At 47.7% G+C, this 19,499-nt stretch overlaps 1 protein-coding gene and 1 long non-coding RNA gene across 2 annotated transcripts in view; both read right to left on the bottom strand.

Annotated features, from left to right (window-relative positions):
- RAB10 (RAB10, member RAS oncogene family) overlaps positions 1 to 11,384 on the bottom strand; it is a 28,143-nt gene extending 16,759 nt beyond the window's left edge. The window contains exon 1 of the mRNA XM_083432806.1: positions 11,176 to 11,384. Within this exon, the coding sequence (XP_083288932.1) occupies positions 11,176 to 11,302 (127 nt within the window). The 5' untranslated portion in view covers positions 11,303 to 11,384. The remainder of the gene's footprint in view (positions 1 to 11,175) is intronic.
- LOC310674042 lies at positions 3,427 to 9,370 on the bottom strand. Its single transcript, XR_014509350.1, has 3 exons — positions 9,144 to 9,370; positions 7,967 to 8,137; positions 3,427 to 7,809 (listed from the first exon to the last, which is right to left on the bottom strand). It is a non-coding gene; the product is annotated as an uncharacterized lncRNA (long non-coding RNA).
- Positions 11,385 to 19,499: the final 8,115 nt, after the last annotated feature.

Genomic DNA, 19,499 nt, shown 5'->3' with positions numbered 1-19,499 from the left:
TTGCATAAATCTATAAACCCGGTTTCTAAAATCAATAAGAGTTACTTATCACTGGCCATTAAATGCACACCCAATCAGGGTTGGTACAGGAGAGGCCTCCAGGCTTCCCAGCTTTAGCAAAATGCCTAAGAAGCCACCCGAGAGCTGGGAAATAGCCCCCCAGAGCCCTCTGAGCAAACCTTCACATTCAGACTTCTGCGCTGTGCTGATGGCACACTTAGGAGCAGCCGTCAGGACACAGGAGAAACTTCAGGGGAGGGTGGGAAATTTCTCCAGTGCTCCATTTTTCTGCGACAGTTAAAACTTTATGGAACATTAAAAAAAAAAACCAACAACCCACAATTTGCTTTAGGGTAGATAAAAATCAATTATTTAAAACAATAATAATAATAATAATCAGATTTTTTAAAATTTAAATTGGCTTTTAAAAAATTTAAATCGGGATGTTAAGATAAAATGCTTTGGGAAGAAAAACCTTTCTAAATATAGTTTTCTATTTAAGTTACATTATAGTTCAAAGTCCATCAGGAAATAAGGATTTGTTTTAAGTTTTTCATGTGTGCTAAAACTCAGTCTAAGTTTCTTTTTAAAAATTGTTTAACCACATTAAGGGATGCGGGTGGCGCTGTGGGTAAAACCTCAGCGCCTAGGGCTTGCCGATCGCACAGTCGGCGGTTTGAATCCCCGCAGCGGGGTGAGCTCCCGTCTTTCGGTCCCAGCTCCTGCCCACCTAGCAGTTCGAAAGCACCCCTAAGTACAAGTAGATAAATAGGTACCACTTTATAACGGGAAGGTAAACGGCGTTTCCGTGTGCTGCGCTGGTGCTGGCTCGCCAGAGCAGCTTCGTCACGCTGGCCACGTGACCCAGAAGTGTCTCCGGACAGCGCTGGCTCCCGGCCTCTTAAGCGAGATGGGCGCACAACCCTAGAGTCGGACACGACTGGCCCGTACGGGCAGGGGTACCTTTACCTTTAACCACATCAGTTAACAAACATGGATACATATGCTATAATGTTATTATTTTAGTTAAATAAATTGTTTAAATTGTTATTAAGGAAATTATTAATTTCCACCTTCCAATAAAGTACAACAGAAAAGCTGTCCTAATATAAACAGTTAACTTACCAAACCACAATAATTTCATAATCACCTGTCTATGTATTTCTAATACTATAACCAAATCAGACATTTTTGATATAACTGTAAAAACTACTCTGAAAATTTATTATTCCAAAAATGAAATCTTCATCGGGTTGCAAATATGCAAGAATGAGTCTTTCTGTAAAAAAATGATTTAAATCAAGTCTTACTGACTAGTGATTTAAATTGTGATTTAAATAGATTGGATTTAAATCGAATCCACCCTGTTTAGGAGTAATTTAAGAAATGGAAGGCTGGGGAGGTGCTGAGATTTTAAGAACGTCAACAATGGGGAAAATGTACACTGCTTTTTAAAAATACGGAAATAAATCAAGATATGGCACAGCAGGATTAAGCACCACAATCTATAAGAAACAACACCTAGTTCTTCACAAGTGATGCATTACTTATGGAACTCATTATCTAAAGGGTGAGGTTACCTCTGGCAGAGGTAGTTTTCAAGATCGCAGTTACTTTCCCTGATAGTTGTGAGTAGAGCTTCCATCTTCAGGAGTAGTTTGTCTCCAGCACCTGATAACCAGCAGCGAACAGGAGGTCACTGTCTCCACCTCCTCAGGGTCCCCTTCTTAGATGACCACTGCCGGGAACAGACCGCTGGACGAGGCAGCCCTTAGATTTCATCCACAAAGACATTTCTCACATTTTTCTGCTCAAACAACTTAGGCATTTGGAGATCCTCCAGCACCTATAGGATTTAACTCACTGTTCTACTGTGCAAATGCAGGCATCTCCCCACTTCTAGGCATTCTACTCGCGCACAACTGCGCATATGTGCGGCACCGGGAAATAAATAAATAAAATCCTGACAGGAAATGGCAGGAGGGAAAGTCCTCATGGCTCACAAGGAGGCCCACCCAGGAACCCAGAGGACGTCAGTGAGGGTGGAAGAAGCCCCGAAAAGACCTGAGGCACAGCCAGGCTTTGTTTAGGCTGCTCAGCCTCCCCGCCTAACAGCTGATGTACGGGGTAGGGCAGTTGCCGCTTTCCCATATGTCCTCCGGGCTTCAGCCGGGGCCACAGCTTCAACTCTACAGTGGTACCTCGGGTTAAGTACTTAATTTGTTCTGGAGGTCTGTTCTTAACCCGAAACTGTTCTTAACCTGAAGCACCACTTTAGCTAATGGGGCCTTCCTGCTGCTGCCGTGCCGCCAGAGCACGATTTCTGTTCTCATCCTGAAGCAAAGTTCTTAACCTGAAGCACTATTTCTGGGTTAGCGGAGTCTGTAACCTGAAGCATATGTAACCTGAGGTACCACTGTAATTGAACAGAGAGTTGTGTGGAGAGAGAGCTGGAGATCAGGAACACATAGGCATTTAGAGGCTTTTAAGAGGGTGTTCCCCACTTTGCGTGATTTCACTTAAGTGTGAAATTAAGCGGGGTGAAGCCTCTATAAACTTTTAATGTGACCGATGCTACTGCCGCAATGTACCGCTTTTTGCAGAAGTCTTAACACAAAGCACAATTGCAATGAACCGTTCCAGAAAGAGATAAGCTTTGCACAGGGCCCAAGAACTCCACTCACAGACAGCGGTGCATCGGTTCCCATGGTCAAGAGAGGGAGGGCCCGAGAACATCCAAGCACAGCAAAAGGCGCCAAGGTCACCTTAGCGTGAAGAGCTAGAAAAGTTAACAGTTTGTCACAAAAACTGTAATGCTATCTGCTCAGCTTGAACACGCTTGGCATTGGTCTCAGCAGCAGCCAATGAAGTAACACCCTTGCCAAGACTTCTAACTTTGCAAGTAAAAGGATAGGGATCCCTTCAAAATCACCATTAATTCAGATTACGAAAACTGGAAAACAGAATCCTTCCTCTCCCAACACATCCCCAGCACAGTCACTAAAGGCTTGTTCTATGCCTCTAGCAACAATTCAGCTTCGATATTTACATTGGGGACAAAGAGTCCATCAAACTCTCCCAGGTATGACCAGTCAATCGGTAGAGCATGATGAGACTCTTAAATTCCAGGGCTGTGGGTGGGAGCCCCAGGTTGGGCAAAAGATTCTTGCATTGTGGGGGTGGGGGGTTGGACTAGATCAATGTTTCCCAAACTTGCGTCTCCAGCTGTTTTTGGACTACAACTTCCAGCATCCCTAGCTGTTTACCTTCCTGCCGGAGTGGTACCTATTTATCTACTTGTATTTTGACGTGCTTTTGAACTGCTAGGTGGGCAGGAGCAGGGACCGAGCAACGGGAACTCACCCCGTCACGGGGATTCGAACTGCCAACCTTCTGATCAGCAAGTCCTAGGCTCTGTGGTTTCAATCAAAACTGTACAACTCTTCCCCCCTTAAATACTAAAAGATCTGGAAAGGGAAACCAAGGACTTAGTCACATTTTCTATATTGCCTCATCAATGTTCAAGTTTGCAGTGAACAGTAAAATGCTCATACGTATCAAGGTAACTTCTAAATAGTATTTGATAGTCAAATATAGCAACACAAATCTTATTTAGATTTATGCTAACTGTGCCTTTCTTCGTGACAAGAACTTTCAGTTGTTTTACATTTATAATGTTTATGCCACTTAATAAAAAAATATTTTAGGGGCTCTATTGATGAACCCAAAAACCAAATTTAAATGCTGGTTTATTCTGCATTCTAGCAGGGGATGAGAAATCCTGCAATTTATCATCCAGAGAATAATTTAACATACCCCCAAAACTCAGAATACACCATATTACCCATTAAATTTAACAAGAGGGTTCAATCAGATCTTGTAAGATAAGTAAATGCAAGCACTGAAATGCAAGTTTCACTGTGATCAGAAAGAGCTCTTGGCCTCTTCAACAATTCTACCTTTTGTATTCCCATTCTTCCACTCCAAAAGAGCTGACAGCAATTTCTCGGTTTTCACAGCCTCTTTCAACATTTCACAAAATGTATGCTGCAAAGGGCTATCATTCTTTGAGCCATTTTGATGGTTGATTCCAAAATTTCCTTTCAAGACACTAAAGGGAACTCAACTGTCCATGCCTGTAAGGATTTGAGATGCAAGAGGTAGCAGTTGGCATTTATTGATGATTAAACAGGATGAATTCACTGTAAAAAACAGTGTACTTCAAGGGGTCACGGCCTGCCTGAGTGAAATGTGATTTATACATTTTAAAAGGAATCATAATCTCTGAATATCATCATTCCTGTTCCTGTAAATGATTAGCTATTTTGGGAGGCCAGAGAAAAGTGTCAAGAGTTGTTTTGAACAGAATGAATAGAGGACAAGGACAAGGTTTGAACAAACCTTTTGCTACTTGGGCAAGGAGTTTGAACCACTCTTGGGTCCAGGACCATTCCCCACTTACTGGCTGCTGTAGCAGATCTGGTGCCTTGCTGAGCTTCACATCCAGCCAGGGAGTAGCAGGGAGTGCAAAGGAAAACAGAACAGTGAGAAGGCCGTTCCTGGCAAATTCCGTGTCCTCTACCTCCTACCACACACAGAATTGCTGGAGCTGGCAGCAATTTGGGACCAGGATGAAACAGAGCCGCACCCATGCAACACAGAGGGCAGTAGCAAGGATGCCTGCAATCACACATTTCCCAATCTGACCTTATCGGGGCTTTTTTTTCAGCCGGAGTACAGTTCTGGTTCCCCTCAGATGAGCGCCATTGTGGGCCAGCCTCTCCGTTTGCCTGTTTCTTGCCTTTATGCCCAAAAGGGGCATTTCAAGTCAAAACGGAAGCTGGCCAGTGTGTACCAGTCTACACTTTTCCTTAAGCTTTCCAGCCAGGTCTCTACTATTGCACACATATGTGTTTGTGCCAGGCCCTTCTGAGCTGCCCATGCCATCCGTCTGAATCTAAGGAGGTGGGGACGCATTTATTTGACCTGCACAAGAACCAGGGGCGACCCCCAATCAGCTTGCCATGGTTTTTAGCACCTCCGCAGGCAGTAAACGCAGCTGTTGTCAAGCTGGCATCTGTTCAGGGCTGACCAGAGTCGCCTAGCGATTTATTGTAACAACTCCATGGTGAGTTCAAGCACCTATTTTTCTTGGAAAAGAACACTGGACCTTACAGAACAAAGTGTCATATGAGCAAGGAAACCAAGAGAGGAAAAATAAGAATACTGACGGATGTTGAGCTGCAGCTGTTGAGACTTTGGTCCGATTCAGAGAATCTCCCAACGCCTGGAAGATCAGGGAATGAGTCGCAAAAAGTCTCAGGTTGTGCAATCTCACTTCCCACTCTCCCTCCTTTGCATATGAGGAAAGTGAAAGCATCCACCAACCAGTGCCAACTCTTAAGGTTTGCTCCAACCAATTCAGGTTAGCTAAAACAAACCAGGATATTAAACCATGGCCACCTACATCAGGTTTAGGAAACTGTCTGAACTGGGCCACTGAGTCGGGAAGAGCACATTCAGATTTGAGCATTTTGGAGGCATCAATCCTTGACCATACAGGATGCCCAAAGTTGAAAAAAGACCACAGCATCTTTCTGAAGTTTAAGACCTTAAATGTATCACATCCAACTGCACAGTATCTTTGATTTAGTACCACAAACTCCCACAGATATTCAGTTTGCCTGGTGGTTAACTCTGGAGCACTGCTGCTGTTGAAAGAACTGTTCTTTCCTGACAGGCACTCTGGACATTAAGGATATGGATATGGCTCCTTCTTGGCTGCACAGCTATCCTATTTCATCACATTCTCTCTCGGGACGGTTTTTATACACACAGGCAGTCTCTCTCAAAGTTGCTGCAACACATTTAGTAGGCTCAATATCCATTCTAATATTTTATATCTCTCTCGTGTGTGTGTGTGTGTGTGAGAGAGAGAGAGAGAGAGAGAGAGAGAGAAAGAAAGAGAAAGAAAGAAACCTTAGATACAGCTCTGTATCATATGCACTTGCGAAGCCAGTAGGATACCAGCAAGGAGTCGTAAACTGCAGAAGTCCCAAGTAGTTCAGCCAACCCAGGAGATCTGTGTCACAGGCCAGCTGAAATAATTTTTGAATGGCAAGCTAGTCAAGTGACAGACCTGGTGTGTTTTACCAGCTGTCAACAAGGAGCGCTTGCACCATGTTAAGCACACAGGAAGTTGATATCTACCCCTAAATGTTCCAGGACCATGTGCATGTCCCATGGCAAATGAACCCCAGAAGTGCTCCACGAAAGCATCACCTGCACTTTCGAACAGCCGGCTGCCAATCAAATTAAACCCATGATAGATGGAGCAGAGTGGGAGGAGAGGATTCTCAGAAGCTCTCTCTAACGTTGGTAAACCAAATGCCGCAATTAACACACAAATACATAAGCACAACTTAGAGCATTATTCTGCATGTAGTGCAACAGAGCTTTCCTGGAGAACTTTAAATGTCACATCTTGCCTTTGAAGACAAATGCTCTGCCCTATTCAGGGAAGTTATGATGACTTGGGGATTTTCACACTGGAGGCTATTTATAGTATTCCTAGCTAGGGTACTGAAGTCATCTGCCCTCCCCTCAGCAATTTACTTTTCAAATAGAAGCTGGACCACAACTAAAAATAACAAAGTGTCCTAAATTATTGGCAAGCTAAAAGGTGTGCCGTGACACTGCCAAAAGCACTATGCCCTTATTTTTGAAGATCCAACATTGCCCAGAAGTAGAAATGCGTCTTAATCATTGTGCAAGATCAATAAACTAGAAAGCGTAGGAACTCAGCCATTGCTGAATATGGTAAGCCTGTTCTGAATTTTGCTCAACCTGGGAATGAACAAATCTGTCAAGACTTGTTTAAGAGCCATCACACAAAGGCTGAAGAACCAAAGTATGGGGGGGCGGGGAGTGTCCTGGATTTACCTACTGGCAGGTAGACAGCAGCAAGCCGCACAAACGTTTAGCTGAGTAATGTTTGATAATCCAGCTGTGTGTCTTGCAGAAAAGTTGCTACTGTATGTATGGCTGCTACAGAGATAAGTGTTCTTCTAGGCTTAGTAATAAGAAGCTTCACTGCAGGCCTTCAGCATTTGAATAGCATACCTTTGATGTTTGTCAGATTGATGGTCCCATCTCTATGAAAAAGATCCAGATTTGTTCATGCCCACACAAACCTGTTAGCCATGTGTAGCCCAAAAAGCAGGCGTGGGGACCTTTGTAAACCAACTTCCATGCTTCAGAATCTCCTTTGTGTGACTATTTGACACAGGCAACCTTGCAAATGACTATTTATAAGCCTGAGCTGACACAAAGCTACAACTAGAAAGACTGAACATAAAAAATTATGGTTCAATTTTAGAACAGTGAAGCCAGATGTCTGCAGAGCAACCGCCAGCTATAAACAGTACCTAAATTAAGCCCACAGAGCAAGAAAAAATGCCAACTACTGTACATCTCATGAAGTGGGCTCTTTCAATACCAGTTCTGCCAGTTTTAAGGTGCCACAAGGCTCTTGCTTCTACTGCAACAGTTGTTAAGAACTATTTCCCACATTATTATTTCCAGTGTGGTGTAGGGCTTGAATCCCCACTGCCATGTCACTGGGCAACCTTGGGACATTCACTGCCACTCAGCCTAACCTACCTCTCAATGCTGTTGTGAAGACAAAATTGGGAGGAGAACTATGTCTGCCACCTTGAGCCCCTTGGAGTAGGGTGGGATAGAAATGTAATAAAATAATAAAATTATATTTTTAAATGCAAATGTAAAATAAGTGTGAACATGTTTATCCTAGAATCATAGAATCATAGAGTTGGAAGAGACCACAAGGGCCATCGAGTCCAACCCCGTGCCAAGCAGGAAACACCATCAGAGCACTCCTGACATATGGTTGTCAAGCCTCTGCTTAAAGACCTCCAAAATCAAGAACCTAATCAAAATCAAAAACCTAATCAAGGCGCAATAACCTGCAGCTCCCTGTTCGGGCAATTCCATGTTTACATCTGTACAGTGTGTGAAACAGCTCTAGGATGTCTGACCTTCAAAACTCAGATAAAATATTCCACCACCACAGACAAGTGTTTACGGAGTAATCAAGTCTTCATAACACACAGGCAACCTGATAAGATACATCAAATATTAACTATTATTACTCATGCAAACTGAGTATAATCCTGCGCAACTCTGATCAATTAAATCTTAGAGAGGGAGAAACCTCCTCAAGGGAAGTGATCTGGGATTCACAAATGATGATCTTTCCCTGCTGTTTAGTAGTGCAATACATTTAAACCTGGAGTTATGAGTGGACAAGGTCACATAGAATAGTAGCACAAATCCCATATTTCCAGTTTATGTCAGGAGAACAACTGAAGTGTGTAACTGTGCTGCTCAGCAAGTACAGTAGTACCTCAGGTTAAGTACTTAATTTGTTCCGGAGGTCCGTTCTTAACCTGAAGCACCACTTTACCTAATGGGGCCTCCTGCTGCCGCTGCGTCGCCGGAGCACGATTTCTGTTCTTATCCTGAAGCAAAGTTCTTAACCTGAAGCACTATTTCTGGGTTAGCGGAACCTGAAGCATAGGTAACCCAAGGTACCACTGTACTTGAACTACTGTGCAAAGCCTTATAATCAGAGCTCAATCTATCCTAAACAGCAACTAAGGGTCCAACAATTTGTAGACTGGAGTTTATCAACTTTTGTCTCCAGGAACCATCCAGGAAGCAGAAGGAAAAGAAAGAGCAAGCAACAGAAACATCCTGGTGGGCAGCCGCTATTTGTGCTTGGCCTCTTCAAATACAGGCTTTTAAAAGGGTGTTGAAATCCTCTCTTCACTCCTGCCTTTCCTTAAGACTGTTAATGCCTTGTGAAATTCAGAGCAGGTTTTTCATAATAACTGTACACCTATCTGATGCATCTAATGCATGTTTCTTATGTACATTGCTTTGGGAGGGTTTGGCCTTAAAAAGTGGATTAATACTTTTAATAGAAGACAGACAGATTGCCACCTACTGTATTGTAAAACTGACTGCTGTGTTTTAATATAAAATGTTTTTTGTGCAGTTTGTATGAAAAGCAGTGTATGGAAATATTAAACAAAGATCACATAGCTGTAACTAGCAGGTACCTGGCAGTGTATTGCTGTGAGGCACTGCTGCCCTGTCCAGGAACTACCATGAAACCTCTGCTTGTAACTTGAGATCTTGGGGGAAATGAGTTCGCATAATAAGGGAAGCAAAGCATGTGAAACTGTTGATCTTCAGAGATTGCAAAATAATTAAATTGAACCAATGTCAGAATAATGTGCAGCAAAAATATCCTATCCGCAGGAAAAAATTGCAAGTATCTTCATGAAAGACTGGGCGAGAGAAACAAACAGGTTTATTCTATTAGGGCACCTGGGAATTCATTTCCTGAATCAGAATTGCCAACATTATTAACAATGATTTAGAAATCACCTTCTAAATCACCATCTCAAGGCCACTTACAAATAAAACAGTTAAAAATACAAAAACAACAAATCCGGTTAAAACAAGACTAAAACCCTAACAAGGGCAGATAATGTATTGTGTCTTGAGTTCAGCCCATTAAGGATCCCAAATTTCATCCCAAAAGCAAGCCCTTAGGGATTCAGATAAAGGCTTCCTCTCCTCCAACACACAAACCTCCTCGAGCCTGGTGAATTCTCAAAAAACAGGTGGGGGCATCTGCATAATTTATATAGGCCAGTGTTAACACTTCCGGTACTAAGTTTTCCATCTACAGTGCACACACACAGCCTGGGTATAGCTCAAAGCAGACAGCAGGATTTATGTTGGCTCAAGCCACACCTATCTACTATAGCAATGTTAAGACATCAAACAAAGCAAAAAGCAGGCAGCAGTTGTCTCCAAGATAATGTTTCTTTGGTCTCTGATAAGTCCTCCACGCCCATTCCCAGCCTGCCAGTCTCCATCGCCTTAAGAGTACAGCAAACTCAGCACTGGGAAAAATCCTAAAATATTCCTCACATTGAAACTACTCTGTGCTGAAATCAACACCATCTCTTTGAAAGCACTTCTAGAATTTCACCCCTCTGAAGATAAGAAATTGACAGTCAATATTCATAGTCAGCTATTCCTCCATTTGAGGCACAATAGCTGGAAGCAGATACAGATAATAGCATAAAATGTGATACGCCGAAGGATAAAGGGCTCCATGAGCAAAGAGTAGCCTCAGCACTAGGGGGTGTGGTATGAGTAAGAGCCCTCAGGCGATGCTGAGGTCACTCCAAGAAGTCAGCTCATGGAGTTTTCGAAGATGCAGCGGTTGATGGGCAGGTGCCAAAGATGCCAATGGACAAGAGTGAGGGGAACAAAACAGCGCAGGGCTGCAAAGGAATCAAAGGCTGCTGCCAAAGGGGGCAGCTACCAGTGCAGGTCAAAGCATTAGGAGCATTCCTCCAGCCTGCGCCTCCCATTCAGAAAACAAAGCTGGACAAATATAATCCCGCTGTGCAGCCAGAGTGACAGGCGGGGCTGCTATGACCAGGGCAGGGAGCACGCATGGCAAAGCAGACACACTATATGAAGACTACCGGGGCCAAGCAGTAGCAAGCACTCAGATGGCGGCAGGTTTGGGTGGGGGGTAGATACAGCACAAGGAACAAAAGATGACGCTGGGAGGCTGACAGCTATGGGGCAGGATGGGGAGGGTGCTCAGGCAGGCAGGGTGGAAGAGGAGCAAGTGGGGAGGTATGGGGGGGGGAGCCCACCTTTCCAGGATGGAGGGCGGTGGGTGGGTGGGATACCCGGGGAGGAAGACACAGGGAGGGGGCGAGCCCACCTTTTCAGGATGGGGAGGGTGGTCCTGCAGGAATGGCGGAAGAGGGGCAAGTGGGGAGGTGAGAGGGGGAGAGCCCACCTTTCCAGGATGGAAGGAGGTGGGTGGGATGCACGGGGAGGGTAGGGTAGGGTGGTGGAAGACAAGGGGAGTCATCCAGGGGAGCCACGAAGCGGGATCAGGCCCAAGCCCCCCCCCCCAGTCCCAGCACCCTGCTCCCCCCAGGCAGATGCCCCCAGTAACTGTGCCCGTGGGGAGGAGGGGCCATGACCCCGGAAGCGGCGGCGGCGGGGAGGGGGCTCCCGCTTTCCACCCGCCTCTCCCCCGCCCCTCCTCACCGATGGTGGAGATGAAGGTGGTGTTGAAGGCGTCGTCGGAGAAGCGGAAGAGCACGCAGGTCTTGCCCACGCCCGAGTCGCCGATCAGCAGCAGCTTGAAGAGCAGGTCGTAGGTTTTCTTCGCCATGGGGGCCCCCCCGCCGCGCCGCGCGCCCCTCCCTCGCCAGGCTCCGCCTCAAAAGGCCTCCCGCCTGCCCGCCCCGGACCCCCCGCACGGGCACCGCCGCCGCCGCTCCCTCGCCCGCGTCTCTCGGACTCTCCCTCAGGGCCCCGGCGGCGCTCGGGAGGCACAAAATGGCTGCTCAGGAGGCGGCGGCGGCGGCAGCCGGGATGGGCGAGCCTGGGCGGCGGCGGAGCGAGGGCCCTCCTGGTCGGCGGCAGCGGCGGCTTCTCCTCAAGGGGCGGCGGCGGCGGCAGCGCCCGGCTTCATACCCTCCCTCAGAAACGCCCGCGCGCGCGCTCCGGAGACGAAGAAGAGGAGCAGGCCGCACGCAGCACGCACGCACGCACGGGCCGACTGACTGACTGACGGGCGGACTGGGCGGAGGCGCCGTGTGCGCAGGCGCGGGCCGGGCGGGAGCGCGCACGCCGCCGGGCCTCTCCCTGCCTTTCTTTGCCTGCCCAGGCGCCGGAGGGGGCGGGGCTGCGCGCTGACGTCGACGCCGCCGCCGCAGGATGTCGGAGGGCAAGGCCGGCGCGCGCCCTCTCGCTGGCTCGCCTCAGCCGCCGGACCTCGGGCGCATGCGCGCAGACCGACGCCCTCCCTTCGGCTCGCCCCGGTGGCCCTTATACGCGTGCGCGGGGAGGGAAGGGCTTGCTCACGCACGCACGCACCGTACGTAACGCTGCGCTGGGCGCCTCCAATGGGAGAGCGGCGAAGTGACGCCAGCGGCCACGCGAGCTCGCGGATCTGAAGGAGAAGGGGGGGAGTGGGCGGGGCGTCGGGCGCTCCCTGTTTCCCCCACTTTGTCTCCCGCGCGCATGCGCTGCCGTAAAAAGGCCGGTTTTCGAAAACATGAGGCGAAGAAGCCCCGCCCATGTCCCTCCCGGATTGGCTGAGACTCCTCGATCGCGGTTGGCCAGCTGCGGGCAACTCCAGGAGCCGCGGGGATGACGTCAAGGGGAGGGAAGAGGAGTGGGCATGCGCAGAGCGAGACGGAGTTTTCACGCCGCGGGAGGGTCGGCTGCGCGGCGCTCATTATGCAATTAGCACATATATGTAAATTATATGTAGATTATATATTTGCATATATGCAAATTAGATGTGCCGACAAAGGTCCGTATAGTGAAAGCTCTGGTTTTCCCAGTAGTGATGTATGGAAGTGAGAGCTGGACCATAAAGAAGGCTGATCGCCGAAGAATGGATGCTTTTGAATTATGGTGCTAGAGGAGACTCTTGAGAGTCCCATGGACTGCAAGAAGATCAAACCTCTCCATTCTGAAGGAAATCAGCCCTGAGTGCTCACTGGAAGGACAGATCCTGAAGCTGAGGCTCCAAGACTTTGGCCACCTCATGAGAAGAGAAGACTCTGTGGAAAAGACCCTGATGTTGGGGAAGATGGAGGGCACAAGGAAAAGGGGACAACAGAGGACGAGATGGTTGGACAGTGTTCTCGAAGCTATGAACATGAGTTTGACCAAACTGCAGGAGGCAGTGGAAGACAGGAGGGCCTGGCGTGCTCTGGTCCAGGGGGCCACAAAGAGGTGGACACGACTAAACAACTACAAATTAGATACTCAGACTTGTGGTGCTGCAAGACCCTTGCACGCTTGGCGTGAAACCTGAACTCAGCCCCATTAAGTAGCAAATTGAAATCAATTGATTTTTAAAATACTTTTAGTGTGTATCCATTGTATTGCATTTCTGTTTTCATTAAGCAACATATTGCTGGGAGGGGAGCTCCGCCTGCCTCCCTAGTGCTGAGCCTGGCTCAGTATCAGATTCATAGAACTGTAGAGTTGGAAGGGACCCCAAAGGGCATCTAGTCCAGCCCCCCCAGGCAGGAATCTCAGCTGAACCACACAGGACAGGTGCTTTAAAAGTTCCAAGGAACCTGGGAGTCCATTCCACTGTTGAAAGTTCTTCCTGATGTTTCGTCTTGAATCTCCTTTCTTGCAACTTGAAGCCATGGGTTCGAGTCCTACCCTCCAGAGCAGGAGACGACAAACCTGTTCTCTCTCCCACTTGACAGTCCTTGAGATATTTGAAGATGGCTCTCATATCTCCTCTCAGTCTCCTCTTTTCCAGGCTAAACATACCCAACTCCTTCAACCGTTCCTCACAAGGCTCAGTTTCCAGACCATTGATGCTCTTGGTTGCACCTTCCAGTTTGTCAATATCCTTAAATTGTGGTGCCCAGAATTGGACACAGTATTCCAGGTGTTTTCTGACAAAGGCAGAATAGAGTGGAACTATTCCTTCCCTTGATTTGAACATGAAATTGATGTTGATGCAGCCAAAAAGAACATTAGCTTTTTTTGCTGCTGCATCACACTGTTGACTCATGTGAAGCTTAAGTTTTACTAAGACCTTTACATCTTTTTCTCATGCAGTACCGGCTGGCCAGGTGTCACCGGCCCCCTCAGCCTGAAGCGATATGAGCACCACATCCCATAGTCACCTTTGACTGGACTTAACCCTCCAGGGGTCCTTTACCTTACCCCCATCTTATATTTGTGTAGTTGGTTATTCCTGCCTAAATGCAAAATCTTACATTTGTCCCTGTTGAAATTCATTTTCTACGGTTGCCCCCTGCTCTCCAATCTGTTAAGGTCATTTTGAATCCTGATTCCGTCTTCTGTGTCATCTGAAAATTTGCTAAGCATCCCCTCAATTCCCACATCCAAGTCATTTATAAAGATGTTGAAGAACAACGGGCCCAGGACAGAACCTTGCGACACCCCACTTGTCCTGTTATTCCAGGATGGCAAGGAACCATTAATAAGTACAGTGGTGCCTCGCAAGACGAAAAGAATCCGTTCCGCGAGTCTCTTCATCTTGCGTTTTTTTTCATCTTGTGAAGCAAGCCCATTAGCGGATTAGCGGCTATTAGCGGCTTAGATCAGCTGTTAAGCGGCTTAGCGATCAGCTGTTAAGCGGCTTAGCGATCAGCTGTTAAGCGGCTTAGCGATCAGCTGTTAAGCGGCTTAGCGATCAGCTGTTAAGCGGCTTAGGGGCTTGGGGAAAAGGGGGGAAGGGGGAAAAAAAACCCAGGAATCGCAAGACATTTTCGTCTTGCGAAGCAAGCCCATAGTAAATTTGTTTTGCGAAGCACCTCCAAAACGGAAAACCCTTTCGTCTAGCGGGTTTTCCGTCTTGCGAGGCATTCGTCTTGCGGGGCACCACTGTATTTGTTAGGTTCGCTCAGTCAGCCAGCTACAAATCTACCTAGCAGTTACCTCATCCAGCCACATTTTACCAGCTTCTCCGCAATCATTTCATGGGGGACTTTGTCAAAAGCCTTACAGAAATCATGATACAATACGTCCCCAGCATTCCCCTGATCCACCAAGCTTATAATTCTGATCAAAAATAAAGAAATGAGCATCGTCTGGCATGACTTGCTTTTGAGAAACCTAGGAAGTTTCCTGAGGGAGGGAGTTCCATAGTCTGAGGCTGCTGGACAACAGCATGGATGGTATATCCACAACATCTAATCTCTCCCTTCCTTGACCGCACACCAGGGACAAAATCTTCATCCAGATCCTGGTTTGTGCCGTCCGCACCGTCTCCGCCTACATACAGAATATGTAACGGGCTTGTTGGAACATGACTCCCTGGTTTGGTTACGTGTCGCTTTTTTATATTTTAGAACACTGAGCTATGAATCAGGAACTCCCTGGTTCGAAACTCACCCAAAGCTCAACAATGGCCCACCTGCAAATATGTCCGGATTCTTCAGTCTTGAAAGGTGGCAACAGGTCCTCTCTCTTGCCTTCAGCCCTCCGCCACAACTGAGATTCCTGCATTCCTAGCAAGGCCAGAGCTCAGGGATGATGGGAGTTGTAGTCCAACAGCATCTGGGGACCCGCAGGTTGAGAACCGCTGGACTAGATGTTCCTCAGGGTCCTTCCCAACCATATAATTCTGTGAACTGCAGGATGTGAGATGCTAGATCCCGTGGACATCCAATGAAGCTGAACGTTGAAGATTCAGAACAGATTTAAGGAAGGACTTCTTCACATTGTTGAACTATGGAACTCCCTGCCACAGGAGGCAGTGATGGTCTCACCAACTTGGATGGCTTTAAAGGAGGATGAGACAAATTCATGGAGGAGGACAGAGCTATTGATGGCTCTGCTCTGCCTCCACTGTTTGAGAAGAAATGCTTCTATTCTCTAATTCTATGAATACCATTCAGCGGAAACCGCAGGAGAGGGAGAGTGTTCCAATCCCATTACCTCCTATACCTCTCCTGGTCTGCCCCGCAGAGGACCTTAAGGTCCATGAATAACCATAGTTTAGAGGTCCCGGGCCCTAAAGAAGTCAGACTATCCTCCACCAAGGCCAGGGCCTTCTCAGTGATGGCTCCGACCTGGTGGAATGCTCAGTCCCATGAGACCAGGGCCCTGCAGGATTTCACCTCCTTCCACAAGGCCTGTAAGACAGGCTATTCCACCTGGCCTTTAATTTGAATTCAGCCTGATCTTTTATTTCCCTTCTCTCCCCCTCCCCTTTTATTGTTATTCACGTTTTATACTGTATTTTATGCTTTGTTTTGTCGCATCAATTACCGGTAAGTGTTTTAAATTTGCTGTTAGCTGCCCTGAGCCCGGTTTTCCGAACTGGGAAGGGTGGGGTATAAATAAAAAATTATTATTACTGTTTATTATTTCAGGATTGCCTGATGTTTTATTGTATTTTTAACATTTTGTTGGAAGCTGCCCGGAGTGGCTGGGGAAACCCAGCCAGAAGGGTGGGATATAAATAAATTATTATTATTATTATTATTATTATTAGTCAGGGTCAGCCACTGTGAGAACAGGATGCTGGACTAGATGGGCCACTGGCCTGATCCAGTCGGATCTTCTTATGTTTATATATGCTGCATATGATTATTATTGCTTCCAAGAAGACGTGTGCTCTAGCAGTACACTGCAATGCCTTCCCTGGAAGCCGCTTCCCTCTCCCTAAGTCACATTGCAAAATAATTGTTCCAGACCCCTGTAGATTTTTGCAAGAGGCCTCATTACCCAAGCTTGGCTTTCTGCCTGTCCCGCAGGGATCCTCGTTCTGCCTCTTTTCTGATGCTCTTGGGCAGAACTTTCCCCGGCGCTGGGTGATTTTGGTGCCCAGGAATGTGATCCTGTCGCCGATGTAACCAAGTGTTTTTCCAGCTCAGCAGGTTATCTGTGTGTCAGGGAGACGCTCCTGGCTTTTGTCTTGTTTTTGGGTTTTGACACAGACTCTGCATGAGCAGATCAGCATTCCTGCTAAGGGGATTAAAGAGTTTAAAAGTGCACTCTGTCAGCAAAATGGTATTTACAGAGGGAGAATCTACCTTACAAAAAGCAACACTTTAGAATGTCCCAGGCTGACCTCTCGGAGTATTTCATGCTTTACAAAAACAACGAGGAATCTTGTGGGCATCTTAAAAGGCTAGGAATCTTCTTGTGGTGTAAGCTTTTGTGGGCTGAAGCCTATTTCATCAGGTGTGCGGTTATCTTAGTTTCATATGTGGTTGGCAGGGGAGGGCTGTACAATGGGTAGGAAGGAAAGGAAAATCAGAAAAGTACAGAGAGTGATAATCACATGATTAGCAGTGGCCATAGACACACAAAAAGGCTGGTTGTGTTGATAACACAGACATCGTGGTGCTGGCAAGCCCACGGGTCCTCAAACTTTTTCAGCAGGGGGCCAGTCCACTGTCCATCAGACCTTGTGGGGGGCTGGACTATATTTTGGGGGATAATAATAGTAATTTATTATTTATACCCCGCCCATCTGGCTGGGTTTCCCCAGCCACTCTGGGCGGCTTCCAACTGAATATTAAAAACAATACAGCATCAGACATTAAAAACGTCCCTAAAGAGGGCCGCCTTCAGATGTCTTCTAAAAGTCTGGTAGTTGTTCTTCTCTTTGACATCTGGTGGGAGGGCGTTCCACAGGGCGGGCGCCACCACCGAGAAGGCCCTCTGCCTGGTTCCCTGTAACTTGGCTTTTCGCAGGGAGGGAACCGCCAGAAGGCCCTCGGAGCTGGACCTCAGTGTCCGGCAGAACGATGGGGATGGAGACGCTCCTTCAGGTCTACTGGACCGAGGCCGTTTAGGGCTTTCAAGGTCAGCACCAACACTTTGAATTGTGCTCGGAAACATCCTGAGAGCCAGTGAAGTTCTCAGGGGCCCCCCTGTCACAGATTGTCTCTTAATACTTGATTGAAATTTTCTTTCAAGATCAAATCAATCTTATTTTGATGCTTTCTCTCAGGGCCCCTGAAAGGCGTGGGGCCCTTAGGCCAGGGCTTACTCTGCCTGTTTGGTAACCTGGCACTGCAGAGACCTTCTGCCTGGGATGGAGATGCTGAGCTTCCGAAACATGACCCCAGGTCAGTGCCACGGTCCACGGCATCTGTCCGATGAGGCGCAGTGAGTCGTGGAGCCCATTCAAAAGGCAGAAAAGGGGGGGTTGGGTTGGATGCTGCAACCGGTCAATTATTCAACAGCCTTTTTGTTCCCCTGATGCTAATTTCTGCCCATGCAGAGAGCCGCACTCTGCCAGCTGCTGCATCCCACAGCTGACCTTGAGGCCAGCTTCCCAGCCGCCACGGATATACCCAGGAAGCAGGAAATTGGGGGGTGGGTGGGTCGTGGGCACAAGGAGACCCTTTCTCTCCTGCAGCCCACATCTTCTCAGTCCCTGGCCTTTGAAGCAGAGAAAATGCACCAATCAATGGAAGGGAGGGAGGTCCGTCCTCAAAACAAAGCTCATTCCTCCTTGACTGAGAATTCCAGGCCAATTCCTCAAAGGATGAGGAAGAGTTGGAAAAGGTTCAGGAAAGGGCAACCGGAGGGCGCTTGTGTTGCTGTTTGTTGTTGCTGATTGTGCTTGCTGTAATGCCAAGATGGTGTCTCAGGTGTGCCAGAACTGCCACGCTGATTGCCAAGCTGCTGTGAACCGAATGATTAACCTGGAGCTCTATGCTAGCTAAGGGACGCGGTTGGCGCCTTGGGTGAAACCACAGAGCCTAGGGCTGATCAGAAGGTCGGTGGTTTGAATCCCGACAACGGGGTGAGCTCCCGTTGCTCAGTCCCTGCTCCTGCCAACCTAGCAGTTCAAAAGCACGTCAGAGTGCAAGTAGATAAATAGGTACCGCTCCAGCAGGAAGGTAAACGGCGTTTCCGTGCGCTGCTCTGGTTCGCCAGAAGCGGCTTAGTCATGCTGGCCACATGACCCGGAAGCTGTATGCCGGCTCCCTCGGCCAATAAAGTGAGATGAGCGCCGCAACCCAAGAGTCGGTCATGACTGGACCTAATGGTCAGGGGTCCCTTTACCTTTACCTAATCCCCATGTTACATCCCCCCCAAACTATATCACTCATACATCACGGTTACATCATGAAAGGGGAGGTCTGGTGGCAGTAATCTGAGCCTCTTGGACCCTGCCCCATGGTTTTCCTTGCCCTCCACCAAACACCCATCAAGTGTAACAAAAGAGATCTTTACATTTCCCTGTTTCCCAGCCAAGTTCATCACACCCTTTTGTCTTCATCTGGGTTTGTTATTTCTGGAATGGCTACCTGTTTGGCACTCAAGTATCCGGATGTCAGGGTTTATCCCTCAGGTTGAGGGGCTGCTGAGTAGCTGAGCTCACATGTCTAGATGAATTTCTGAAGTTTTCCCAGTGAGCCAGTACATAGGTACTGTGAATTCTTACATTTGGTGTTCTACAGCAGAGGCCCTTTGAATAGGCAGGAAGAAACTGTGATGAAGTGTTTTGTGGGGACAAATCACAAAAGTCCCAAAAGTGACTGTGCTAGTTTTGGTAGTGGGCTGCATGTGCATGATATCTGCTGGAGGGGCAACCCCCACCCCAGCCTATACATAAATTCCTGCAACAGCTGATTCTGATCTCCAGGCTTCCTCCATCTCATGACTTCCCCTCACACCTTTTTGCCATGCGCCTCCCTTCCCACAGCTCTTTCCCTCCCTCCCTCCCTCCTCACTTTCTCCCAGGGAGCAGAAGGAGAACTTGAAAGGGGCCTTTGTGCTGCAGAAAGCAGATACGGTCCCATTGTCCCTTCCTTCGCCTCCACTGCTGCCATCGCTGCACATCCAGTGAGCAGCAGCAGCAGCAGGACAGAATATCCGGAATGGATGAAGCATCA

This window comes from Podarcis tiliguerta (assembly GCF_965153285.1).
Source record: "Podarcis tiliguerta genome assembly, chromosome: 3".
NCBI lineage: Eukaryota > Metazoa > Chordata > Lepidosauria > Squamata > Lacertidae > Podarcis > Podarcis tiliguerta.
Note: the sequence above shows the minus strand (reverse complement) of the source record. Positions and strands in the feature narration are given on the sequence as shown.